Genomic DNA, 25,299 nt, shown 5'->3' with positions numbered 1-25,299 from the left:
AAACACAAAAGGACAGTTTGAAGGGAAAAGCAACACCAGGAAAGGCCATCTTGGAGCCAAGTCTTGTGCTCAAGGAAACAAAGTTTAAAGAAAAGTCTGCTGTTAAATGGGATAAAGGAAATAGTGGCCTCAGGGTAAGATCCCACCCAGCTAAGCTTCCAACGTGTGAAGAGGAATTAAAGAAAAGCTTAAGCAGTGAAGGAAACCATCAGCATCAGAAAGCTGGTGAAAATCTAATTGAACAAGAGGCAAAGGTCCAGCTCCCATCAAGTAGCAGAACCTGGCAGCTGCAGCCACATCATTCTGGCTTTGTCAAGAAGACAAGAAAGGGATTATGGAATCTCCCTCCATGGCTAAGGAAAACTGCTGAAGCCAGGTGTGTGACCGGGGTGTCTCTGTATGCAGGCCCAGAAGGGCCATTGCATGAATCTGTGAAAGTGAAGCCTAGGTTGTGTTGGAGATCACAAGATGCTAGAGATGCTAGAGTCATGGTGTATCTGCCAAGGACTATAGACTAGGTGTAAAACCAGCCCAAGGGAAAGAAGTGTGTCGCAGGCAACCAAGCAAAAGAAGTTGGATATCCAAAGAGCATGTTGACATGGAGACATGGAGATGAAGACTTTGGTGTTTGCCCTGCTGGTTTTGGTTTTGCTTTGGTCCAGTATTTCCTCACTACGCTCCCTTTCCTCCCTTTTAGACGAATAACATATAGCCTGTGCCATTGTATGTTCCAAGTATGTAATCTGGTTTTTTATTTTGACTTTACAGAGGGTAGACAGTTAAGAGATTGTCTTGAGTCTCATAAAAGACTTTGGACTTTTAAACAATGCCTAGACTGTGATAGAGTATAGAGACTTTAGAAGTCGGATAAAAACATTTTGCATTAGGAAATGGCTACAAGCCTGGCAGCATGTCAGAGGCATTACATGAGTGCCTGATGGGTGTTGGGGTTCCTGGTTTTCCCTGAGTAGCATATGCACATTCAAGGAGAGAAGAAGGATCACTGGTCTACCGCATACAACTTTGTGATGTTGCTGTCTAAGTACAGGTTTGACCTGCCAGGCATGCACCGGCAGGAAGACAGCAGTACACAGGTCACAGGTCGTAGCCTTTCCTGATTTCATTCCAGCTGTGGATGGCCAAGTGACTAAATATTTGCTGAAGAGTAGAGTTGCTTCCCTGTTACTGTCACAAGTTTTCCAAGCTATTATTCATGCTGCAAGGTTGTGACAGGTATGGTATGGATTGGCTGGTGAAAACAGGGCACCAGAATATTTTCTTCTAGGGTTGTTCTCAGGTGTCCCTAAATCTAGGCTCATGATGTCCATAATATGGCTGCAGTCAACTAGGTCAAATGTCAGAGCATCCAACTCTAACACCACTGAGGGGTCAGCCCTGCGAAACAGAAACTTCTCCAGCAGCTTTGGCCTGAGCACAGGAGATGGAACAGGGTAGGGCAGGGCATAGAGCCAATCCACAACTTCATCTGCAAGGTAACTTTTCTTCACAGGACTAGTCTGCAACACAGCATGTTGTAGCATATTTATGCTGGTGTATGCATGATCTAAGACACAGACAGAAATTTCACTTTAATCTCTTCAGCTCAAGGGCCTCAGATAGGAGCTGGCTCTCCAGAGCTTGTGAGCCTATTTTCCTTTTAGTTGTTGTTCTTGCCTGAACATAACTTCCCACTTTCCCCTCCTTTATCAGCTCACATAGAAAGCAGTGGGCTTAGAAGTGCTACTGGGGGATCTGCCTGCCTTCCTGAGGAAGGAAGTTACGACTACCTTCCTTGGACCAAGGACTACTAGTTTAGCACAAAGTGATTTCACTAATAGAATGGTCATGATAGAAGAGCAGAATTGAAAAGAGTCCCCATCAGCTCCTTTTTCCTGAGATTAATTCCTCTGTGCCCTTGCAAGGGAGAAAGCCTCTACTACTCTGTGGAGAGCCGTAAGTAATCGCCATTACAAGATGGCGCTGGCTCCCGCTGTGCCTAACTAGTAAACAAGCATTGTACGCAGGTGAATTCACGCCAAGTCACTGCCTATCTCGGGGCGTAGTAATGAGGTGATGGGCGAGCAACAAATCAGGTGCTGACACGCCACGCTGAGGGCTATATAAGCAGCACCATTTTCCGGGTTCTGGGTCTTCCCTCCTGAAGAAGCAATAAAGCTTTTGCTGCAGAAGAACTCGGTTGTCCGAGTGTGTTCTTGCCGGCGAGAACAATAGCTCGGGACACTACTCTGCTGACATCTAGGTCTCTCTAGAATCTATACATCCACCATAGCACCCTATCATTTCCCATACTCTCAGGACAGGCTGGGAGGGGCCTATATTCCTGCCATAACTAACATGCCTGCAGGAAGGGAGCTACCAGCCCAAGAACTAAATAACCATAATGAAAAAAAGGGCTTCTGCAGGCAGGAAGAGCTTGCCTCAGCCTGGGCCCCGGACTTATATGAATGAGTACCTCACTATGGCCTGAGACTGAGGTGGACAATGGCATGAGATGACATCAGTAGTACAACCCTCAGAGGAATTTCCAATAGAGACAGGTCCAAAGAATCCCAAAGTGAGCTCCCTCAGTGTGGTTAGGTGCATACAGGAGGGTCAGGGCCTGGGTAACTCCATGCCCTCCCCTGGTGTGTTGTCAGAAGTAACTAGCTCCCTTCCCTCATGACCTTGGCATCTCACAATGAGAGAAGGTTCTTATCAGTTTCCCTTCTTCTCATTAAATCCTTATCGAACAATAGCTCTAGCATTGATGAGATACTGAAGGGTGTGGAATTATATATTAACTTGTGCTAATTAATGTTTATGTCAGTGGGTGCTGTGTGCCACTAGCCGCAACCACAACAAACAGCTTATGTTCAATAGTGGCCAGGACCTCTCTTACCCTCGTGGGCCATAGGATGGGCCAGCTTGGAAAGCTGCCTCTGTAGACCTTTGCCTCCCAGGCTGACTGAGGTTCCTGACCACAGCTCTCTCTCAGTTTCCATGAAGTTGTCCTCAGATGCCTTGCCTGCTTTACTTCTGAGCAGTGTTGAGCAGTAGAGATGCCACTACCTTGAACCCAGTCATTATCTCTACACTAGAACTGCAGTTTAGTTGGTTTAGGTAGAAAGAAAAGCCTCAACCCATCCTAAGTTCCTCACTTACATCATTTACCGTGACTCCAGCTACAAATGGTCCCCTCCTCTTTCTATTCAAGTGTTCAGCCTCCAACTTTCCAATTCTCTGTGACAAGTTCACCCAGAGTACTTTGTCCAGGTTATGTGTAGCTTCCATACTACCATCTCCCACAACTGGAGCAAGGTTCCATTGACCTCTACTTCCTGCCTTGCCTTTCACCTACAATGGAACCAAGGAAGCTTCAGTATCTCTCAGGCCTCAGGTCTTTTCTTGTTGAAGGGTCTCCACTTTCACAGCTATCCTCTAGCCTTTGGACCCTCCCAGCCTCTCCTCTAAATAATGGCTTCTCTCCCGGGCTCCCAGCTTGTAGACTGCTCTGGATTCATTCAGACATGATATTATTTCATCTGCAATAATAAAGGCTGCAGTCATGTCTGGTGACAAGTAGGTCAGGACAACAGTGAGCTACTTGCAAGAGTGAGCTTGAGAGATTAACACGGAATTCCCTGAGAAAACACAGTGAGGTAAGCTAATAGGCTCTACAGAACACTGTAGCTTTGCTGTGGCCATGCAAGGGCATTTCCAGGAACCCAGACACACTGTAGATCTGAACAGCTTGAGTGGAGAAGGTGCATGCTGGGAAGTCTCAGGGTGACCTTGACTAAGTAGGAACCAGTTGCCAGTTATTACTACGAAAGCAGGAATCCTCAGGGTAGGTATGCTAGGCATCAAAGTCAGAGGACCACAAAGGGACAGGACCACCACCAGTGTAGGAACATATACTAGCTGGCTTTGGGGAATTTTGGAAACACTAGAACAGAGGTGGTTCCAAAGGAGGAAGTCTAGTTTTAGGGACCACCACTGCTATCCTAGTGGCCCAGTGTTAGGAAACACAAAGAAGAGATTCTCCAGGAAATGCTCTACCTTCACAGATTATACCTTCTATAATCAGGCCTCCAGTTCATCAAAACACAGCTTTTAGTTTCCAAGAGCATGGGGTGTGAGTGATGCTATCTATCGGCCCAGCTCACAAGGCTTTTTTTTTTTTCTTTCCCCAGCAAAGTTCCAGCCAGGCCAGTCAGGGAAAGAAGCCTCAAGGTGACTGGAGAGCCAGTCTATGACACAGATTGAGATGACACTGAAAGGCAGTTGGGTTATCCCTACCTGTCTGTCACTGAGCCCTCATCAAGTGGCCCTGCTCTTATCCCATAGGGATTCTTTTCTCTTCCAGTGAACCTTCTTCCAGTGTCCCTAGGAAAGGATTCTGTAGTGTCTCCCCAGCCTACCCAAGAAAGGAGAGCACACTGTGAATAACACAGGTCCTACTGGCTATTGCCAGGCTACACCACAGCAAATCTGGATGTGTGCTCACTTTGCTGGAAGGCTCTCCCACTGACTAGACATAGGTCAGTCAGTGTCTCCATGATGGAATAAGACCTACTTGTGCTGACTTCTGAGGTTGTTGTAATTTATCCCTAGAGTCAATCATATATAGGTACTTATGACAGGGCTGGGGCCAGGCTCTCCCATCTTAGCTTCCTGATAGTCTTCCAGCCCATAAAATATACTAGAGTTAGAGCATCAGATGTGTGAAAGGAGGGGAGGGTCTTTAGACCTCATATACATCTATCAAGGCAGAGCCAAATCTGGATAGCTTCTTCTTGACAAAACCCCTATCTTTATACTGTGGAGCAACATACATTCCTCCTTGGATGCAGACATAACTCAGATGGTAGGACTGTATTCCAGGCTTCTTATCACTTCATAGGGAATCCAAAAAGGTTTAAGTATACGGACAACAGTGTCTTTGCATCCCCATATGACTATGATCTGTTGTTTGTCCCTGCTGAGAATCTGGGACCAAGTTAAGGACCAGTGGTAAACTTCATCTCCTGGATAGCTACATCCTGTGGGAAGCAGCATCTAAGGAGAAGCTAAGCCCAGAGCCAGGTTCATTATGGATAGCAGTGCTCTCACTGCCTTGTAGCTCTTGTGTCCTTCTCCTCCTTCTGTGCCCACTCTCTTTCACCAACATCCTTTCTGTGCTACATCAGTCCTGCAATTGGGACCTAGAAGTCCCAACTCTTTGAGCATAGCAGGCATCATCCTCTGCGCTGACTAAGGGGTGCATCACTGTTGACTATAGATAAGACAACAAGAACAATGTGAATGTCCTAGGGCCACCTTGGGGCAGTCCAGCAATGCTTCTGTCACAAGGATACTCCATGGATCTGAGTTCAACAGGAGTGGAAGGAGGAATTAAAAGGGTTGAGCTCAGAGTACTTGGTTATCCTTCCAGCAAGAATACAGAGGCTCAATACTGTGGGAGTGTGTGGGAATGTGGGGACTGGTGTGTGTGTGTGTGTGTGTGTGTGTGTGTGTGTGTGTTTATGTTCAGGAGTAAAGACACAAAATGCTCTTATGTATGACAACATAGTCATTAGATTATGGAGGGACAAGCTCAAGTCCCTATAGTAAAAGCAAACAGGCCCTAGGCAGGTATGCAGTGGTCTGGTGAGGATGCAGAGGTCAGGAATACTCGTTTCTTCAAGATCACTTATGGAGGAAAGCCTTACCACAGAGAATGTCATTCACTAGTGCCTAGAGAAGACACAAACACAATCCTTCCAGGTACAGTGGGGCCTCGTGGCATGCAATGAAGGTATCTCATTGAGAAACACAGGAAGAGTGTATGGCGGGGGGGGGGGGGGAAGGGGGTAGAGTGGGAGACATCCACAGTGTGGGTGATCCTGTGACCAAGAAGAGAAAAAGCAGGAAATACAACACAGTGTCTCTGTGAAGGACAAAAAGTGTAGGTGAACTGGATAGGAAGCTGGACCTTGAAGTGGACATAAAGGCTAAATGAGTCAGTCAATAAGAGGAAGGAATTAAGGAACATGGCTTTCAGGATACTGGAGGCATAAAAGCTGTTCTCCTTCAGGTCCCTAATCATAAAGCTCCAGGGATAGTGGCTCTGAATGGTTATAGCTGAGAGCTATCTGAGAACCTAGTGTGCCCTGTCCTTGAGGGAGCACACTGGACAACTTCTTTATAACACAATGGCTAGTCCTGTTGTTTCCTCCCTAGTCCTGAAGCGGGCTGGGCTATTATTTTTAAAGTGGGCTGGGTCATCGTCCTGTTGTAGTCCTTCAAGAAATGGAAAGTCCACCCTGACCCACCTCTTCTGAGGGAGTCATAGCGCTGTCTCATTCCTAAGCCTTCTGAGCTGGGTAGAAGCTCAGAGCAGGAGTGTGAGACAGAAGCTTGGGATTGCAATTGTGATAATTACCCCCAAGAACCCCCTTCTAAGGCTCAGAAGAGACCCACAGCTCCTAGTCTAACCTCTGTAGGCCTCTCAAGGTCTTCTGAGTCCTAATCAGTTAAGGAGAAATGTTTCCCTTCCAGGAACTGGGCCATTCTCAAAAGCCATGTCCAGCGTCACCTGGATTCCCAGCCGGCAAGACTATTATCAGGAATGTCAGCAGGAAACTGGAAATTATTTCACCATCTCACCTTTACCCACTCTCCTCGCTGGGAGAAGGAGAAGGGCCAAGAACGCATCAGGGTTGCCAAATGCAGGCCAGTGCTATATGGAGGCCAAGGGAGGGTGGGGGCCTTCCGCTTCCACTTCCTTGCCTCATTTAGGTTTATATGCTTTTAAATTACTCAGGTGGAGACAGAGGGTGACGTGCCCTGCAGCTGGGCTGAAATCACAAGCTGGGCTTTGGGCCCTTGGATCTCAGGGAGGAAAACAAACAGGTACACGTGCATAGAAATCCTCTTGGGTGTCAGCCTCCTTTCCAACATGCTTTGGTGGTCCTGTGGCCTTGAGGAGGGGGCACAAAGCAGTGAAGAGCCATCCAAAGGCATTTGCTTCTTGCTATGTGATCAAGACTGTGGTGACTGATCCTTCCCAGGGTTCTGTCTGTCTAGGCCATAAGGGGAGTCCCAGATATCATACAAGCTCGATAGGACCCAAAAGATACCAAAGAAGTCTGCCTGCAGGCCAAAGTAGAGAAACCTGTGCTAACAGCCAGCTGGTCCTGCCACTAGACTCTGGAACAAAAAGATTATTGCAGTATTTCCTCAAAGTCTCAAGCCCTCAAACAAACCATAAATGAATAAACAGGCCTTATCTTTCTTTCCTATTTTTGTTAGTTTGTTTGGCTTTTTGGGACATGATCTGGCTATGTAACCTAGGCTGGCCTCAAATTCAATCTTCAGCTTCAGCCTCCCAAAGTGTTGGGATTCCAGATATACCTAGCTCTGTATACTTTCTTTTTCTTTCCCATCTATGTCTCCACCGTCTTCTCTCTTTTTTCTAGTGTGTTCCATATGTGTTTGTATAGATGCGAGTATACCTATATATGTGTGCATATTATGTGGAAGCCCGACGTCATGCTCAGGTATCACTCCTCAGAGTTGCCCATGTTTTTTATTTAATAAAAGACCTCTCTACTTGGCCCTGTGTTTCACCAAGTACACTATGCGAGGTGGCTAGAGCTCCTCAGAGATCTATCTGCCTGTCTCTATCTCCCCAGTACCAGAATTATAAGCCCACACAACTACACCTAGCTTTTTACCTGGCTGTTGGGAATAAAACTCAGGTCCTCCTGCTTGCGTAGCCAAGGCTTTATCAGTTGAGAGCTACCTCTCCCAATCCAAAACCTGTCTCTAAAAGTGTGGTCACTTGGGGATCTCTGTCAGACTTAATCCCTGGTGGTTAGGAGCCAGATCAGCTCGTTGACTTGCCTTGGTTAGTGAAGGATACTGAAAAGCTCCTGGCTAGCTGCCCAGGTGTCTCTTCCATCTGTGGGCGTGCAGTGTTGCCTTATGGTAAAAGGTTCTGCTTCATGATGGAGAGTTAGCAAGCCAACCAAGGGGTTGGGAAATGTATCAACATGCCTCAAAAATCTGTTCCAATGATCTCTTCAGACTAACAGATCTACATCCAGTCCTAAATATTTCTATCCCTTCCCTTTAATCATCCACCCCCTAGGTCATCGCCACTGAGAGAAGTTTTTTTTTTTTTTTGAGAGAAGTTTTATAGTTCATAGTTTTAAAGTAGCTCAGGAGTCTTATAGCCAGTGGTCATCTCTGGCTAGTTGCCAAAGTGGTCAGAGGGCCTGCACTCTGTGGGTGACTTGAGACTAGTGTGTGGCTTGTACTACCTACTAGCAAAACCAAGATCATCAGATTACTTCATGCCAGGACTGAGGTATAAATCTAGCTTTCTATTAAAGAAACATAAGGAGTCTTCTTCCCTCTTGGGACAAGGCCAAGGACTACAACTATAGCCAAGGCTTCAGGCTCCAGGTACTCTGCCCTCCCTAACCCCATCCATAGTCATTTATGGAGCTTACTGAACCTATGCCTGTAGCTTGAACTGGTTTGTGAGCCCCTTGTCTAGTAGGCCTAGACCCATAAGTCTATGTTCTTGTCCAGACCTCTGTAGTTCCTGGAAAGCTTGGACAACTTTGGGAGGATACCGGGAAGGAGAAGGTAGAGAAAAGTCACTTTGTTGGCTCCTGCCAAGGCCAAAGCAGCTGCCAGGGGCTTATCAGGAGGAAAGTCCACTCAAGGCCACGCCTATCCTGGTATGACCCCAACACTGATATTAAAGAAACTATGATTTTGCTGGGGGGGGTGGTCTTAGTCTGAAATATGGGTGTGTCAGTGGGATCATGAGACATACAGTGACAACATAATAATAGTATCTCAACGGGACCCCTATACCAACAACTCCAGTCCCAGGGAGCCAGTCTTCAAGGTCTTCCTGCTCACTCTTCCCTGCCCTATGCCCTTTTCCCCATTAGAGGCCAAGGCTCAGAGCCTCATGCACTCAACAGCCTTGCTCTGAGTTGGAACACCGTATGCTCGTGCCTCAATGAGTTTAGGACGGGGTGACCATGTCGGGAGACAGCCACTCCTACTAATAAAGTTCACAGAATTACAAGGCTTGGACTTTGTGACATCTGATTATTCTTGCCGCTCAGACAGTCACATACACTTCCTGCTCCTGAATAAGGCAGGAAAATTCCCTTTGCAGTGTATCCCAGTTCCTCAGGTCCAGGTCCTTTAGATGCTTAGAGCGCAGCTCCTGTCTATAGCTGCTTCCATCTAGGAACAGATTAGGACTTCAGTTGGTGTGGAGGGGCAAGAGGTTCCCCAGAGTTCAGCTAGAGGTCTTCAGTCCTCAGGGAGAAGAAACAAGACCAGCTTAGAAGGCAGAAAGGATATTGCTGTGGTGCCTTCAAATAGCACAGGACTCAGACAGGAAGGGAACTGCCATGAATTAGAGTTCTGAGTATTTCACAGACTACATATTAGAATCACTGAATTGAGGATCCTTTGCACGTTAGTAAATAAGTAGTAAGTAAGGCAGGTCTCACTTTCTAAACATCTTAAAGCCTGTTCATGCCCCCAGGCTTAGAACACAACCCTGCTAGACATCAGTCTGACTGCCACAGCCCAGGGTTATTGGTTGCCAGGTGGTAAGACTGAGGTTCAGCGGTAGACAGACCTCTGCTTTGATGGTGGTGGAGACTAGAGATAAAAGTTAGGGTACTCACTCTGGAGAGGCTCCTGCTCAATGTCCCTATAGTCCAGGAACATGTTAACTTGATACAGCACCTGCCCCAGCAGTAGGAGCTCTCACAGATCCCAAAGGGTGGGTGCCCCAACTCAGATATGTCCTCTGACGGGAAGTTCAGCTCCTTCCTGACCTACTTTCACATTAGCCCATTACTTATCATGTAAGAACTTCAACCTGAAGTTCTGTTAGTCAATGTGGGCCCTTATGTGAACCCAGAAAACAAAGTTATAAATAAGCAATGCTATAACAGAATTTCAAGGATACGGAAAACTATGTGATACCGGGGGAAAAAACTCAGACACACATATACACTGTGATTGTCATTAAATTGGAAACTAATACAGATGTGTGCAAAAAAGTTTCTGGGCAGACACAGCCTTACTGTACACTACTGGAAGCTAAGATTTAGGATACATTGTACTTATTTTAATTAACTTTTACTTTTTATCTAAAGTTTCACTTTTTCTTTTTACACTGAACACAGATGACATAAAAACAAAGAAAAAGTTATTTTTTAAAGTATGTTATTTTAAAAAGTTATTTTTAACAATTATTTAATTGAGGCCCCTTCCAAGTAAGAAGTAAGTAGGACCAGGATTACACTACCAGTGGTCTGAACCAAATAAAGACTTAGAAATAAGACATGAAGCAAATGCTTTCAAGACTCTATAGACATCAGGCATTGTGTCTTGTGATCTCTTAGGTATGGGAAGCAAATTGTTACTGCATAGTAAATGGCATTACAGTGTATGTAGGAAAAGCGTGTGTCCGAAACAGCTCAAAGGCCAGGAGGGAAGAATCGGAAAACACAGCTGAAAGTCCCTTAGTTCAGTGTTGTCACTTGATGGGAGACTACGAGAATACAGGCGTGCCAGAGATTCTAAGACAACAAATAAAACTAAACCCCCAAAGGAAGTAAAATGAAATCATAGAGAAAAGGGAAAACTAAACAAAAGAGAACAAAGAATGGATGGAACAAATAGAAAACAAAAATAGCCTGTTTAAGTTCTACCTTTCACAATCACATTAAATATAAATGGTCTAAACACTACAATTAAAATGATTTTTAAAAGTGTTTCAGATTGGAGGTGGGGGCATCTAAGGTCCAGTTATCTATTTCTTAAAAAACATAACATAACAAAACAAAACAAAAAACAAACACAACTTTTAAGTATAAATAAAAAAGTTAAGCTAAAACTAAAGTCTTGGAGAAAAACCACATTGTGTTGGTCATAATCAAAGAAAGTGAGGATGGCTAAAGTAATGACAAAGTTGGAAAGAACTCAAGTGAGCACCATAATGAAAGGTTATGGTTCACTTATATAATGGGATACAACTAGCCTGTGAACATGACTAAGGCTGTGCCTCAGATCAGAACTGAGTCTCAGAACAGCTCTTCTGAGTGAAGGCAGAAAGACAAAAGGTTAAAAGTCACGGTGTATAATTCTGTAAGAGTTCTAGAAGATGAAAACTGGCTATCCCTTCAGGGTGAGCCAGGTTGGCTGTGCTAAGATGGGTCATGAACAGGGAGGGAACTTCAGGGACACAAGGACCTATGGGTGATGGAAAAATCTCTTATCTTGTTTATGGTGGTATTTTCTCCAGTAGAGACACATGTCAGAACATAGAATTGATTCTTTATAGGGTTGATTGTATGTCAATTGACCCTCAGTAAAGCTGTTAAATAAAATGTAGGCGAGTGAGGAACTTTATATTAGTTCTTACATTTAAAAAAAAAAAAGTGACTTCCACAGCCCAGTGCTATGCAGCTCCAGTGACCCTTGCCAGAATAAACGTCCAATCATTCCTGTCCTCGTGCAAGGTCCAGTCTTCACATATTTTCTCCTACTCTACTTATCTAGGAGGAGAAGACTCCATTATGGAAAGAGGAGACTGGGCTCTGGAAAAGAAACCACAGACTAAGCCCGATGGTAATTAGTAAGAGCTTCAGCTGGGGAGGTGGATGCTGCCCTCTGAGCATCCTTCACCCTGAGATTCCAGTCCATTCTTCACATGGCTGAGCAGAAACTGGCTAGACACACCAAAAGAAGACAGGAAGAACAGGAAACCAGGCAGCAGGGGTATCTAGCCTTGCTCTACTCTCCCTATAAACTCTCCTCCCATTTTGAGTTTTATATGCAAATCATCGAGTGCTGCCTTCACCTCCCTTCTGGGGCATCTCCCAGGTTGTCAACTCTTGCTTCACTCAGATTGTAGAGCATTTTTACGACAGGGGAAATAAACGAATATTGCCTTTCACCAAATCACAGGGCACCTTATCTATTTAGGGTGTACACCCCTACCTACTTCCCAGAGGAATTTCAATCAGGTTATAAAATTATCCTCAACATAGAACAAGATAACTATAAATAGAAACGAAACTCAGCACCCAGCCTCTTCTAGGGTGCCTGGGAGGTTACAGAAGTCAAATACTGGAGTGGGCTCTGAGATGAGGTGTGGCTATCTCACTGGGTGACCTTGCACTTCTATGAGTGGAACGCACCGCCGGGGACAACACTGCCTCCACACACTGCCATTTCGTGAATAATCAGCACAACAATTCCTGTTGGCACAGGGCAAGTATGGCAACTGGGTTCTGCCTTCAGGGACCCTGTCTTACCTAATTCGCAGCAGCTGGGGAAGTTGGTGGCTTACCCCTAGAAAATGAGACCCTTAGGGAAATGCTGCTTCCCTCAAGGAGAGTGAACTGGTAGTGCTTCTGGGAGAGCTTGCATCCCCGATCTGCTTGGGGAACAGAGGCGAGATCTACTGCCCAGATGACCAGCCATTCCGAAACAATCCCTGACTACAAGGCTCCTGAATCTGACCTTTAGGTGTGAATCCCTAAAGTTCCCTCCAAAACTGCCCACCACCAACGATAGAGGTTTGCACACACACAGAACTGTGTGATCAGGGGCAAATCCTTTTATATTACCAGTTTGATATAAGGTAATTATGTGTGGGAAAGGCCAAGTTTGACTAAGCATGGCTCCTAGGTGTGTACCCATGCAGGACCATGGGGGAGCATAAAATCTGACTTGTGGCTATAGTTGATTCTGACTCAAACAAATGGTATGGCTAATATGCTGGCATATTCCTGTAATCCCAACACCTAGGAGTCAGAAGAATGAGTATTGCCACAAGTCTGAGGTTAGCCTGGACTATACAGTGAGTCTGAGGCCAGCCAGGACTACAAAGCAAGACTGTGTCTCAAAAGAGCCAAAATCTAGGAATCCGGGAGATGGCTCATTTAGTAAATCCCTTGCCTTGGCAGGCATGAGTAGTTCAGCTCAGATCTTCAGCACCTACATGAAAGCAGGTTGTACTGGCATGAACCTGTAATCCCAGCACTCAGGAGTTCAGGTTGAGTCAGCTTTGGAGCTCACTGACGAGCCAGTCCAGCCAATTAGTGATCTCCAGGTTCACTGAGAGACCCTGCCTCAAACACTGAGATAGAGAGAGAGAGAGAGAGAGAGAGAGAGAGAGAGAGAGAGAGAGAGAGAGAGAGAGAGAGAGAGAGAGAGAGAGAGAATTACTTCTGGCTTCCATACAAGTTCATATATATATATATATATATATACATATATATATATATATATATATATATATATACACATTCACACACACACACACACACACTAAGTCAATGATCTAAAAATCAAGAACAAAAACTCAAAATAGCAACACACGATGTGAAGGTAAAAACAGTTTCAGGACCAGTAGTGAGAAACAGCCACAGGCCAGAGGAACCCAGACACCTGCTGGATTGGCCTGAGCCTGGGCCACTGGGGAAATAACCTGTGGTGGGGACAGCCTTCTCTCTGATGGGCTCCTGGGCCACCAGAAAATGAGGACCCCCACCTCTTAGACCCCTTCAGGCCTGAGTAGTATGGCTAGGGTAGGAATGAGCACAAGATTGAACTTCACACCACTGAGAACCCAGTCTCTGGTCCTGCCACATTCTATAGTGGAGCTGGGGGCGAGGGGCGGGGGGGGGGGGTAGAGCAAATCTGAGTGTGCTAACCTGCCCCTGGGCTGAGGCTCGAACCATGGGGGTCTTAGAAAGGCTAGTGCTTGTTAGCCTTGGAGGAACAGGAGCCGTGAGGGAGCCACAGCTTGGGGCTGTGCTGGTACACTAAGCCACGAGCCATTCTGCTTCTCCACCGTCTCTGACACTAACCTAGAAACTTGACAGCACTAGAAAGATCTCCAACATCTGAGTAATGTTAAAAAGCAGTACAAGACCTCAGATACTGACAGAAGATGAGCCTCCACCTCAGCGTGGAACCTAGAAGTGCATCCTCTCTGAGCCCTGACAGAGAAGCCAGGAGATAGCACAGTCCAGAAAGCTACCCTGGTGTCTGAAGCCACATTTCATGTGGGTTTATGTGAGGGTCAGGGACCACAGAGACAGACGTGTGGAGAAGCCTTGGCTCCTCCTATTGTTTCCTCTGCACAGAGCAGTGGGGAGATGTGGCTGAGGAGGCAGCAGACTCTCTAACCTGCCCCACCTTTCCCAAGGGTGGTTTCTTTCTTTCTTTCTTGATACTTGATTAAAAAAGAGAGAGAGAGAGATTAGTAGAGCAGAGTCCCCTTGAGCACTCTGCTCATGGCCCTGAAGAGGTGACTGCCTGCCCCCTGCTGGCTGTGGTATAGTAAAGGTCCTTGCAGGGAGAGTCATTGCCCACAGAACTCACAGCCTTGCTGAGAATATGACAGGCTTCCATGTGTATATTGAATAAATCTCTACCCCCAGATCCAGCACTTCCAAACTCCACCATGCACAAACCTATCCCTGCATAGACCCAACCTTGCCCAGACTCCAGATACCATCCCTATTTAAGTATCAGTCATACACAGATCCAAGCTCTACACAGATGTCATCATACACAAGTCCAAGCTTTGCACAAACACCCTGAACAACATTCTTAGCCAGACTCCAGCCCTATGCAGATACCAATCATGCATATATCTCAGGCCTGTGTAGATCCCAGCTATGCTCATAGGCTAGCCCTATACAGACCTCTGATTATATCCCAGCCCTGAACAGACACTATTTTCATGCACATTAAGCTACATGAAAGCCAAGTCCATTTGCAATGGTGTTTTGAGTCCTGAGTAAGATCACACCCACCTGACAGAATTTTCTCACAGGTAATTAGTTTGAGCAGACCCTATAACCCAGTGTCAATCCATTCTTCTCTCACCTAGAAGCCCCTAGGCCTTGTAAAATGCATTTTTTTAAAACTTAGGTAGGCTTGAGTAGGCCAGGACTTTGCGGGTCTGGCAGCTCCAGGCCCCAGAATAACTGGATGAGTCTTTGAGACACCCATATCCTGCTGTTGTTGTCCCTAGGTCATGGCTGAATGCTAGAAAAGAAACAGAATTCAAGCCCAAAGCCACAGGAGTTCTGAGTGTGGTGGAACACAAGCTCAGCAGTGTTTCCCCGTGTCTATAGGGCCTAGAGGATTGGCACAGATGTTTCTGCTCTACAGACACTTTTCTGATGGTCAGAGAGGCAGGGCTTTTAACTTAGGGAAGTATCATGAGTTTACATCTTCTTGAATGGCAGTTTATATTTTTCCAGAAAGTTCTCTCTATCTCTATATATCTATTATGCTACCCTTTCAAGTATTGATTCTGGACTTCATCCCTTTATATATTTTTTTGCAATATTGTGTATTCTATTTTCAGAAAACTAATCCTTAGTGCTATTATTCCACTGTCTTCTCTTTCCTTTCCCTCTACAGCTCTCTCCTTTCCCATCTCCCCCTGCTCTCTCTCCCTTCACATGTCTTCTATGTTCCAAGCACTGCCCTAGGCTCAAGAATAACAAATTTCTGTCTTGTGTGTTTAAGTGCTGGTGCATTTCATCTGTAATGTTTATTTGCATTCCTGTAATTGACCTTGGTCTGACTTCCTCAGATGAGTTAGTGCTAACTGAGCTCTTGTCTTCTAATATAAGCATCAAGAGTGAGCATCCTTGCACTGACATTGAATTCCAATGAGTGGACTCCATAACTTTGTAGTGGTTTAGGAGGGTCTGATCTGAAAGAGTCTCCTAGGAGTGAATAGGACTGCATTTCTCAGTCCACTTAGAGTTTCAAAGAGTAAATATTTTTTGATACCAAGACTTAAAAGTAGAAAAAACTATATGAATTAGTTTCTTAAATTTTTTTTCCTTCTGAGCCTTTAAAGGAAGCAGAAAAGTAGTCTGGAGAGACAGCTTAATGTTTAAGCAAATCACTCTTCCAAAACCTTTGCTTTATTTCTAGAACTCACGTCAGCTCTTCCAGAGATCCTGAGTTCAATTCCCAGCAACCACATGGTGGCTCACAGCCATCTGTAATGGGATCCAATGCCTTCTTCTGCTGTGAGGTACAGGCTCAATGAAAGAACCTGTCTCAAAAAATAATTTGAACAGTGATAGGGCAAGATACCCCAAATCAATCTCTGGCACACACACGCACACACACACACACACACACACACACACACACACACACACACGCACACACACACACACACCCCACATGGGTAGGAGCAGATAGATAATTCTGCACGATGTAAAAGAGACAAGAGAAGAATCCCCCCAGCTCTGCCTCTTCATCTTCATGCATGATGTGTAAGGATTGGAATGTATTACAGTTTACTCAACTGTTCCTTGAGCCATGGTAGGCACCATGGCAGACATTCTGTCTTTTCTTAATCACTGTCTGGTCCCATGAATATGTTGTTGCATTTCTGGGCTGGGCATTTCTGGAACTCGTGGCTTCTTGAAGCAGAAATGACAAGCTTTCTTTGTGGAATGGCCCCATGTGGCACACAGCCCCACAGGAGTCTGTGAGCTGAGGCGTGGCAGTGCTGTCCTCTCATAAATTCTGAACTTAAAAATGTATGTTTCATTTTTGCCCAAACTTTTCTTTAAAATATATTATCATATTCATCTTAATTTCACTAGATTTTTAAAGCATTACAACAATAATTCTCTGAAGGAATCTTTGAAGGCATCTCCTTGTATTTTCCTAGTGACTAATAATATTAAGCGTTTTTTTCATATACTTGGTGGCCAGTTGTGTTTTTTCTTTTTGAGAAGTGTCTATTCAGCTCATCTGACTACTTACTAATATGGACTGCTTGATTTGTGAGTTTTTCTGTGTTCTTTATACAGTCTGGATGTAAATCCCCATCAGATGGATACTTGACAAAACTTCATATCCTTCTCCAATTTTTTTTTTACTGTACAGTCTTTTTAGTGTAGGTACAATTTCATCTTCAATTCTTGCTTCAAGTCCACTGTTCTATACAAATATTTCAAGACTTTTTCCTGTTATCCTCTAGTGGTTACAGAGTTGTTGTTGTTGTTGTTGTTGTTGTTGTTGTTCTTCTTCTTCTTCTTCTTCTTCTTCTTCTTCTTCTTCTTCTTCTTCTTCTTCTTCTGCTGCTTCTGCTTCTGCTTCTGCTTCTCCTGCTTCTCCTGCTTCTCCTGCTTCTTCTGCTTCTCCTGCTTCTCCTGCTTCTCCTGCTCCTGCTTCTGCTTCTGCTTCTGCTCCTCCTCCTCCTCCTCCTCCTCCTCCTCCTCCTCCTCCTCCTCCTCCACCTCCACCTCCACCTCTTCTTCCTCCTCTCCCTCCTCCTTCATCTTCTTCCAGTGTTAGGAATGGAATGCGGGACTTAGCATATGTTAGGCAGTTACTCTTCCAGATATATCCTCTGTCCTAAGTTTTAGGTCTCCATTTAGGTATTTCATTCATTGCTTGAGTGCTTATTTGTTTGTTTGTTTGTTTGTTTGTTTGTTTGACAAGATGAGAGATAGATAGAGTTTAAATTTCAACCTTCTACATGTGGATACCCAGTTTCTAAGCATCAGTTGAAGAGACTGTTTTACCATGTTGGATGCCTTGTTGGGATTCAGTTGGCTATAGTTTGGGGGGTTTGTTTCTGGGCTCTCTGTTCTGGTTTATCAGTCTACATGTCTATTTTCATACCACAGCACGTAGTTGTTGTCACTCTTTGTCTGTTATGCAGTTTGAGATTAGGTATTGTGATATCTCCAGCACTGCTGTTCTTACTCGGGACTGACAGCTTGGGCTATTCTGACTCTGAGTATCTTTATGAATTTTAAGAACTTTTTTCTAAGCTTTGTGAAAATCATCTTTGGTGCTTTGATGCAGGAGTATATTGGATATGCAGATTGCTTTGTAGTGTGTATATTTTAGCAATAGCTTTGTCTCTAATTCACTAACACAGGAGGCCTGTCCACTCTTTTGCTTCTTTGTTTTCTTTCATTGGGATTCTATAATTGCCACTGTAAAGGTCTTTCACATCCTTGGTTAAATTTATTCTTGGTTTTATTTTACTTATTTTTATGGTTATAGTAAGTATGGTGCTATGATGTCTTTCTTAGCAAGTTTGTTATTGGCATATAAAAACCATACTGGAGAGGGTGTGGAGACTGAATTTATACACAGGGTTTCCTGGAATGTAAACAAGTACAGCCACCAGAGGAAATTATGGAGGTCCCCTCAAAACACAAAAAGTAGAATTAGCGTATGATTTTACTATCTGCCTACATATCCAACGGAAATCAAATCAGTATACTATAGAGACACTTCGTACCTGCAATTATTGTTGTCCTGTTCTCAAGAACCAAGATATGGAATGAGTATGTGTCCATCAATAGAAAAATGGATAAATAAAATGTTATACACACACACACACAGTGGAATATCATTAAGCCATAAAGAAATATAATACATTGTTATTTTCAGCAAAATACATGAAGCTGCAAGACATGTTAACAGAAAAGGATCACATGCTACCCATTTTTGCTTATGTGGAGCCTACAATATGTCAACCTGGATGTGGAAAAGTGTTTATTAGAGGTCAGTGCAAAGGAAGAGGAATGAAGTGTGGCTGGTCTGATCAGTGCACACTGTGTACATGTGCAGAAACATCACACAAAATGCCACCAACGTGTATATCTAAACATGTCAAAAACAAAACAAAACAAAATATCTTAAGGGTATTGTGTAGGCAAGAGGAGTTGCTTCATGGTCTCAGGGCCTCTGAGGATCTCAAGAAAAAGTAGGTGAGCAAGAGCCCTCAGAGGAGTCTCATCCTTCAAACCCAGTTCATCCTCCCTATGAGGGGTGGGAGGATTTAGGGGCGGGAGCAGACCTGGGTCCACCAGTAGGATGCTGGTCTCTGTAGTCTTTCTGTTATTCTAGGCTGTTCCCAGCTGTTGGCGTTAAGTTGGCTTAAGGAGTATGATGAGGAAGAGAAAGTGAGTATGGTTTTATATATGTTCAAGGACAGAGTTCTCTCCCTGAGGGGAAAGAGCCCCAAAGCACACACACCCCTAGCAGGTATACATGCCCTCCCTTACTTCCCCTGGCTATACAGGACATCCCACAGCACACTTGTGGCTGGGATTGGCAGCTCTGGGCTGATAGGGGAGTGAGCACTGCCTGCATCCTTCACCATAGTCACCTCCTGTATTGAGTGGTCCTATACCAAGCACAGTTCTTTATATACATATGAACTCCCTGAGTACATATGTACACTTGCAGCCATTGTTACTAATATTATAGGCCAACAGACCCAGCTCTGTGATCCTTTGTGGTCCCACACTTCCCCCAAAATAGCACATAGTGCTGAGAGGTCCTGGCTCCCTGACATGGTTGGAGGGAAACAAGGTCCTCCAAGGACATTATTCCACATACTTGAAAATTACCCACTAGCTTATCATTAATGAAAGAAACATATGCATACTTGCTAAAACAACAGCTTAGTAAGAACAGTGTGGGCTTCAGGGGAGGTAGTTAGTGGAAAAGTACCATTGAACCATGAACAGAATTAAAGGAAAAGCTTCACGGCAAATTAATTTCATGTTTTAATACATTTCTTAAAGAAAACATTTTTTAAAAGTAAACAAAAGCTACTGACCAGAAGTTGAGCACAGTTCAGAAAACTGACCAAAGATCCATAGACAGAGAGCAAAGTTCTGTAAGGACACACTATGATTCCCTGCTATTCTTGAGCCAGTACTCTGTGGCTCCTCGCAAACTTCACCTCTCTGTGTAAATTTCAGCCCAGCTGGCTAATTTATAGTCAAAAGCCCTAATGGGATTTAGATTGGAACTGCATTAAATTTATTAGTAAGTTCTGAAATGTATCTCTAAAAAAAGACACAAGGAATTTACAGGTCACTTTCAAAGAACTGTGTGTTCTGGATACTTTTTTTTATCAGTTTGACACAAGCTAGTCATTTGGGAAGAGGGGCTCTTAATTGAGAAAATGCCTCCACAAGACTTACTGATAGGCAAGTCTGTTGGGCATTTTCTTGATTAATGATTGATGTGGGAGGATCCAGATCATGATGGGTGGTGCTGCCTAGAAAGGTGGTCCTGGGTGGTACAGGAAAGCAAACTGAGAAAGCCATGGGGAGAGAGCTAACGCAGAACACTCTTCAGTGTCAGTTTCTGCCTCTAGGTTCCCTGCCCTGACTTCCCTGGATGATAGATTACAAGCTGTAAGATGAAGGAAACCCTTTCTTATCTGAGTTTTTTCGATCATAGTGTTTATTGTGTATGTGCAAAGACATATGTGTGTATATGAGTGTGGAGGAGACCATAGGTTAACTTTGGGTATTGATTCTTAGAGAGCACCTATCTGTTTTGGAGACAGAATCTCTCACTGGAGCCTAGAGCTTTCTGATTAGGCTAGGCTGGCTGATTAGTGAGCCCCAGGGATCTGCCTGTCTCCATCCCTCCAGCACTGGTATTCCAAGAGTACATAAACTTTTTATGTGGGTTTTGTGGGTCCGACTTAGGTCTTTATGCTTGCCCAGTAAAAGCTTTACTGATTGAGCGCTCTCTCTCCAGGACAAAATAGGAATGAGTTCTGAAAAGGAGCTCTGCTGACTTTGGACCTTGTTCCTGCTAGCAATATCCTACCACTGTAAAGGGGAGATGAAGAAGAGCCAGTGCATATCCACTGCAGACACAATGGGGTCTCTTTGGGCAGAAGACAATACAATGGAAGCTCGGTGCAGGAGATTGGTGTAGGAGGAAGTGAGATTGGGTAACGACAGGGGTAGAAGCCAAGTTTCATTGCATCATAAGTAATGTGCATAGGACTGTTTAGGACAGAGAAGGGAGGGAGCAGGTCCTGTGATGAAAGACACCAGGGGATAGATGACACATGGCTAGACGGCATCAACAGTTCTTCATTACAAGCCAGGTAAAATCAGTCAGTTTTCACAACTGAAACTTGTATTTATAACTTAACTAGGAAAACTTTTGTTTGGTTTGGGTTTTTTTTTTTGGTTTTGTTTTTGTTGTTTGTTTGTTTGTTTGTTTGTTTGTTTGAGACAGGGTTTCCCTGTGTAGCCCAGACTGTCCCAGATCTCACTCTGTAAACCAGGCTGGCCTTGAACTCAGAGACCCACCTGCCTCTGCCTCCCAAGTGCAGGAATTAAAATCCTGTGCCACCACCACCTAGCAACTAGCAAAACTGAACTCGGTTGGGTTAACAGAAGTTAAATGATACATTTCAGCCCTGTAACTTCTCCTGGAGAGGGGAACCTGACTGAGAATTACATGGTGCTCCAGAGTGAGGGCCGCCCCCATCTACTCCTAAGAAATGAAGCTTCCCTGCTGGAGATGAGATAGGAAGGAAAGATGTTAGCAGGTTGGTCTGAAGGCCATGCGTTCCAGCAGGGGCCTCACCTGGTGCAAACTGTGCAAGATTCTTGGGAGGGAAGATATGATATTGCAAGAGTAAGTTCACCAGTGCGTTCAGTACACTATCAGTTGGTCTGAACCACCCTGGGGGAATGCATCCCAAACAGCACACAACTTGCACATGCCCCTTGTAGTAATCCAGGAGACTCTAGAAAACAAGAAGGCCAGGAATGTGCAGCTCTTTGAGGACTTGCAATATTACAGAGTAGGGCACACAGTTCAGCATAGAAAAGAAAGATGAGCACAGCAGAGTGGCAAACCACACAAGACCACATGGGGATGGGCAGAATGAAGAACTCATTCTAGAAGGGTGGAGAATCAACACAAAGGAGGTAGGACAATTGGGCATCTGTCTAGGGAGAAAATTACACAATCATTGGAAAGATTTCTTAAATTGAACACAAATGAATTAAGCACAAAAAAAGAGGGTAAGTCCACATTAAAGTAAAAATTCCTGTTTAGTTTAAAACCATGAATTTGGGATTCTGACAGACTTGGATAGTAATGTGACCATACCTCAGTGACAAGATCCAGGTCACATCGAGAGTTCCAAAGTGACCCAAAGACTCAGAGAGGTGTGCCACAGCATTGAAACCACTGAAGGTTAATAAAGATACCAATCAGGTCATCTCAATAGGAAGATGCCGCTTGAAGACCCGCAGCTCAAAGGCTTGGTGACATCAGGAATACCTGGCGATGTGGGTCTAGGTGGAATCCAATGGCATGGGGAGACTTGGTGAGACTTTTCCAATGAGGCAATTCCTGCCCCAGTCTAGTATCCACATGTCTAAGGAGAGAGTCACTCACTATATAGCCTTACTGTTTGAGCAGATTCCTGCAGTATTCAGCATGCACTCCTTTGTAGGAGTGTGTAGCCAGCATTACTGAAGCAGACTCAGTAGGATGTAGTAAATATTTAGTCAAACACCCGCTTCAGATTGCCTCTGTAGGGCACACGCTTCACAAGGGGTGAGGAAAACAAAGCACCTGGCCTTTCACACAGCACTACAGAGTCCTGTGTTCACACTTCCAATGCAAGTGAGACTGGCTCTGTGTCTCCATCCCTGAGAGCACAGACATCTCCCGCTGCAGTGGCCTGGGCAGCTTAGTTGAGCAGTGCTGGGGTAATATCAAGCTTTAAGATCAGGAGGCTTGGCAAGCAGGCTTACCCGAGATTTTATCCCCCCCACCTCATTCCATGGGATCTATAGGGGCTGTTCATAGCTGAAGAGGTACCCTATCTAGGAAGAAGACACTCCCACCATTTCCCTTATTTCTCTTCTGGATAAATTATCCAGGGTTCCTCTTCTTTTTGTCTCCAGCTACTTTAGTTATGATAGTGACACCAGTCACATCTCAGTTCACACAATGGCACCCTCAGGGCACAGTTTCTCCCTCCTCCTGACCTGTTTACATTCCTTCTGCTTCTAGACAGTATTTCGTCCCTGTTCCTTAAAATCCAAGGTCAAATGATATCACCCCTAGCAAGTTACCATCATTCCTCTGAAGTTCATTGTGACCTGTCTGATTTGGTTGTTTGGAAACTTACATAGAACTCTTAAGCTTGGCTTCTCGGCTCCACAACTCTGTAGGGTCCTTGTAGCCCACCCTGTGCCCTCTCCTTAGTGTCCAGGCTTTCTTTACTACTTTGTGTTTCTGGTGCACTACCTCTGTAACTTCACCTGATCCCCGTGTTCCTGAAAACATTTTCTACTTCACCCTCTTAACACCTCATGACAGATTGTTCCTTATCTACTTGGATTGTGGCTACTCTGCATGCTCTGTGCACCCAGCTTCACTAGAGAGATTCTCCAAGGCCTTCAATCACTCATCTGATCTGGGGACCTGCATCTTCCTTTCAGGCTAGATGGAAGTATTATTCCCACCCAATCCACATGTCACCTCGGCTGCAAACTCACTGCTCCCTCCCCTGGACCTCCACCACCTTCCACTTTTCACCTCCTCACCTGTAGATGACCCCTACAACTTATGAATTTCCATGACTTCCTTCCATCTCAGAACAAGTTAGAAATCAAGGGCATCTCCCCAACTCCTCTGAGTATTTTTGCACGGTATCTTTCCCCTAATATAGAGAATTTAATTCACGGAGACCAAAAGGTGACCTCAGCGACTCTTCTATGCCTCTTTACCTATGGCTATATTCTCCAGTCTCCTCTATCCAAGGCCCTAGCAGCCCTGATAGCCATCCCTTGGGCTAGACAGAGGCTTAATTGCTTCTCAAGTCCTTCACCAGCTGCCTGAACACCATGAACTTCCACCACAGGCCTGTTTTCCCTCAAAGGAGTCTCTGCAGTCAAGAGCTATTCATCTATTTATCTAGAGCACACAGGGACCCTGGAAGTATGAGATCTTAGTAAACGGGGACCACAAAAGATCAGTGAGCCTTTGGTCTACAGAGACCCTGGGAAAGGCTAACCCTGACCCTGACCCTGACCCTAACCCTGACATGTCATTTCTTCACAAACTCCTTAATCTGTATGAATGGCCCTATTGGCCAAGTGGGACTGGACCAACCCCTGCATCTACTTCCAATAAGAGTGACCAACACTGACTTCCTAGAAGGGTCTCAATTCAGTGGATCCTCCTAACAAAGATATTTTTTTCTTCTTCATCTTGATTTGATCACTTCCAGAGAGTGATCAGCTCTCATTTAATTGGATACAACAACCCCAGATCATGTTTGGCCTTAAAGATGAGTTATCAAATCTGTGTAGTTTTACCCATTGAGTGTATTGTTTAGTACAGATAATGATGTTAAATCTTAATCCCATTTTATGGGTAGCGTAAAAATCTAAGGAAGATGCCAAGAACTTAGATTGGACAGCTGACTACATCCAAGGGACATGTCCCTCTCTGTGCAGTTTGTACACAGATGGAAAGCAGCAGGAGGCACAGGGGACCTCCCTGGTTACAAATAAGGGATTCCTGTACACCATCTGAATGTTCTCAAGGTTTACTCAACCCAATGTAGCCAGAGCCAATTTCACCCCAGTGTCCCCTCAAAATTCAACAGGCTTCAAAATACAGCCTCTTTTTTTTCTGAAGAGCTGAGAGAGTCTATGGAGAGTCCAGAGGGAATCTGGGTCTCTGTGAACCCTTGAGAAGATCACTGAGTGATTAGGGCCAATAGATGCATACCAGGGCTTTGGAGGCCATTCCTGTGTGGAAAGAGCAAGACTACTAGATTAATCATGATGCCTAGAAAGTAGGACATGAAATATAAAAGTCTCTGCTAATGAACATAGAGCAACAACAACAATAAAACTCAAGTCAATACAAGCTGCTTACCTAGGACAGAGAAAAGAGCTACCAAGGTCCATGCGGTGATGAGGAAGGGATCCCTCACAGACAGCCACTGTAGACTGACCACTGAGAACCCACTGCTGTTCCAAGGATGGAGAAGCTCTGGCCCAAGGCCTGGGCCAGAAAGTGCCTGGGGATAAGCAGTATTCCCCAACCAGGCCAGGAGAACAAGGGTGCGCAGACTGTCAGACTCCCATGCCCACATGTTGGGGAGTGTGCTCCCACAAGGCTTAGTCTCTACCTGAGCTTCTCAACAAGCAATACTGATCTGAGAAGGCACATACCCAGCTGCTCTATAGCTATCAGAGAAGTAGCTGGCTCTCCCTCTTCTGCCCAGACCCTCCCCTTTACTGACCACAGGCCCAGCCTTGTTCTGGGCAACCCCGTCTCCTGCCATGTCAGAAGTCTCCCTACAAAACAGCAGGCCACTTCCTCCAGGCAGGAGTTCAAAGCCTTCATCTACTTCCCTGTCCTGGGAGATAAAAGGCCACCTGTCTA

General features: G+C 44.9%; 1 protein-coding gene across 1 annotated transcript in view; it reads right to left on the bottom strand.

Annotated features, from left to right (window-relative positions):
- Positions 1-25,066, bottom strand: part of Slc9a3 (solute carrier family 9 (sodium/hydrogen exchanger), member 3) — an 83,188-nt gene extending 58,122 nt beyond the window's left edge. The window contains exon 1 of the mRNA XM_006517021.4: positions 24,787-25,066. Within this exon, the coding sequence (XP_006517084.1) occupies positions 24,787-25,006 (220 nt within the window). The 5' untranslated portion in view covers positions 25,007-25,066. The remainder of the gene's footprint in view (positions 1-24,786) is intronic.
- Between the last annotated feature and the right edge of the window lie 233 nt (positions 25,067-25,299).

This window comes from Mus musculus, chromosome 13 (genome assembly GCF_000001635.26).
Source record: "Mus musculus strain C57BL/6J chromosome 13, GRCm38.p6 C57BL/6J".
Lineage (NCBI taxonomy): Eukaryota > Metazoa > Chordata > Mammalia > Rodentia > Muridae > Mus > Mus musculus.
Note: the sequence above shows the minus strand (reverse complement) of the source record. Positions and strands in the feature narration are given on the sequence as shown.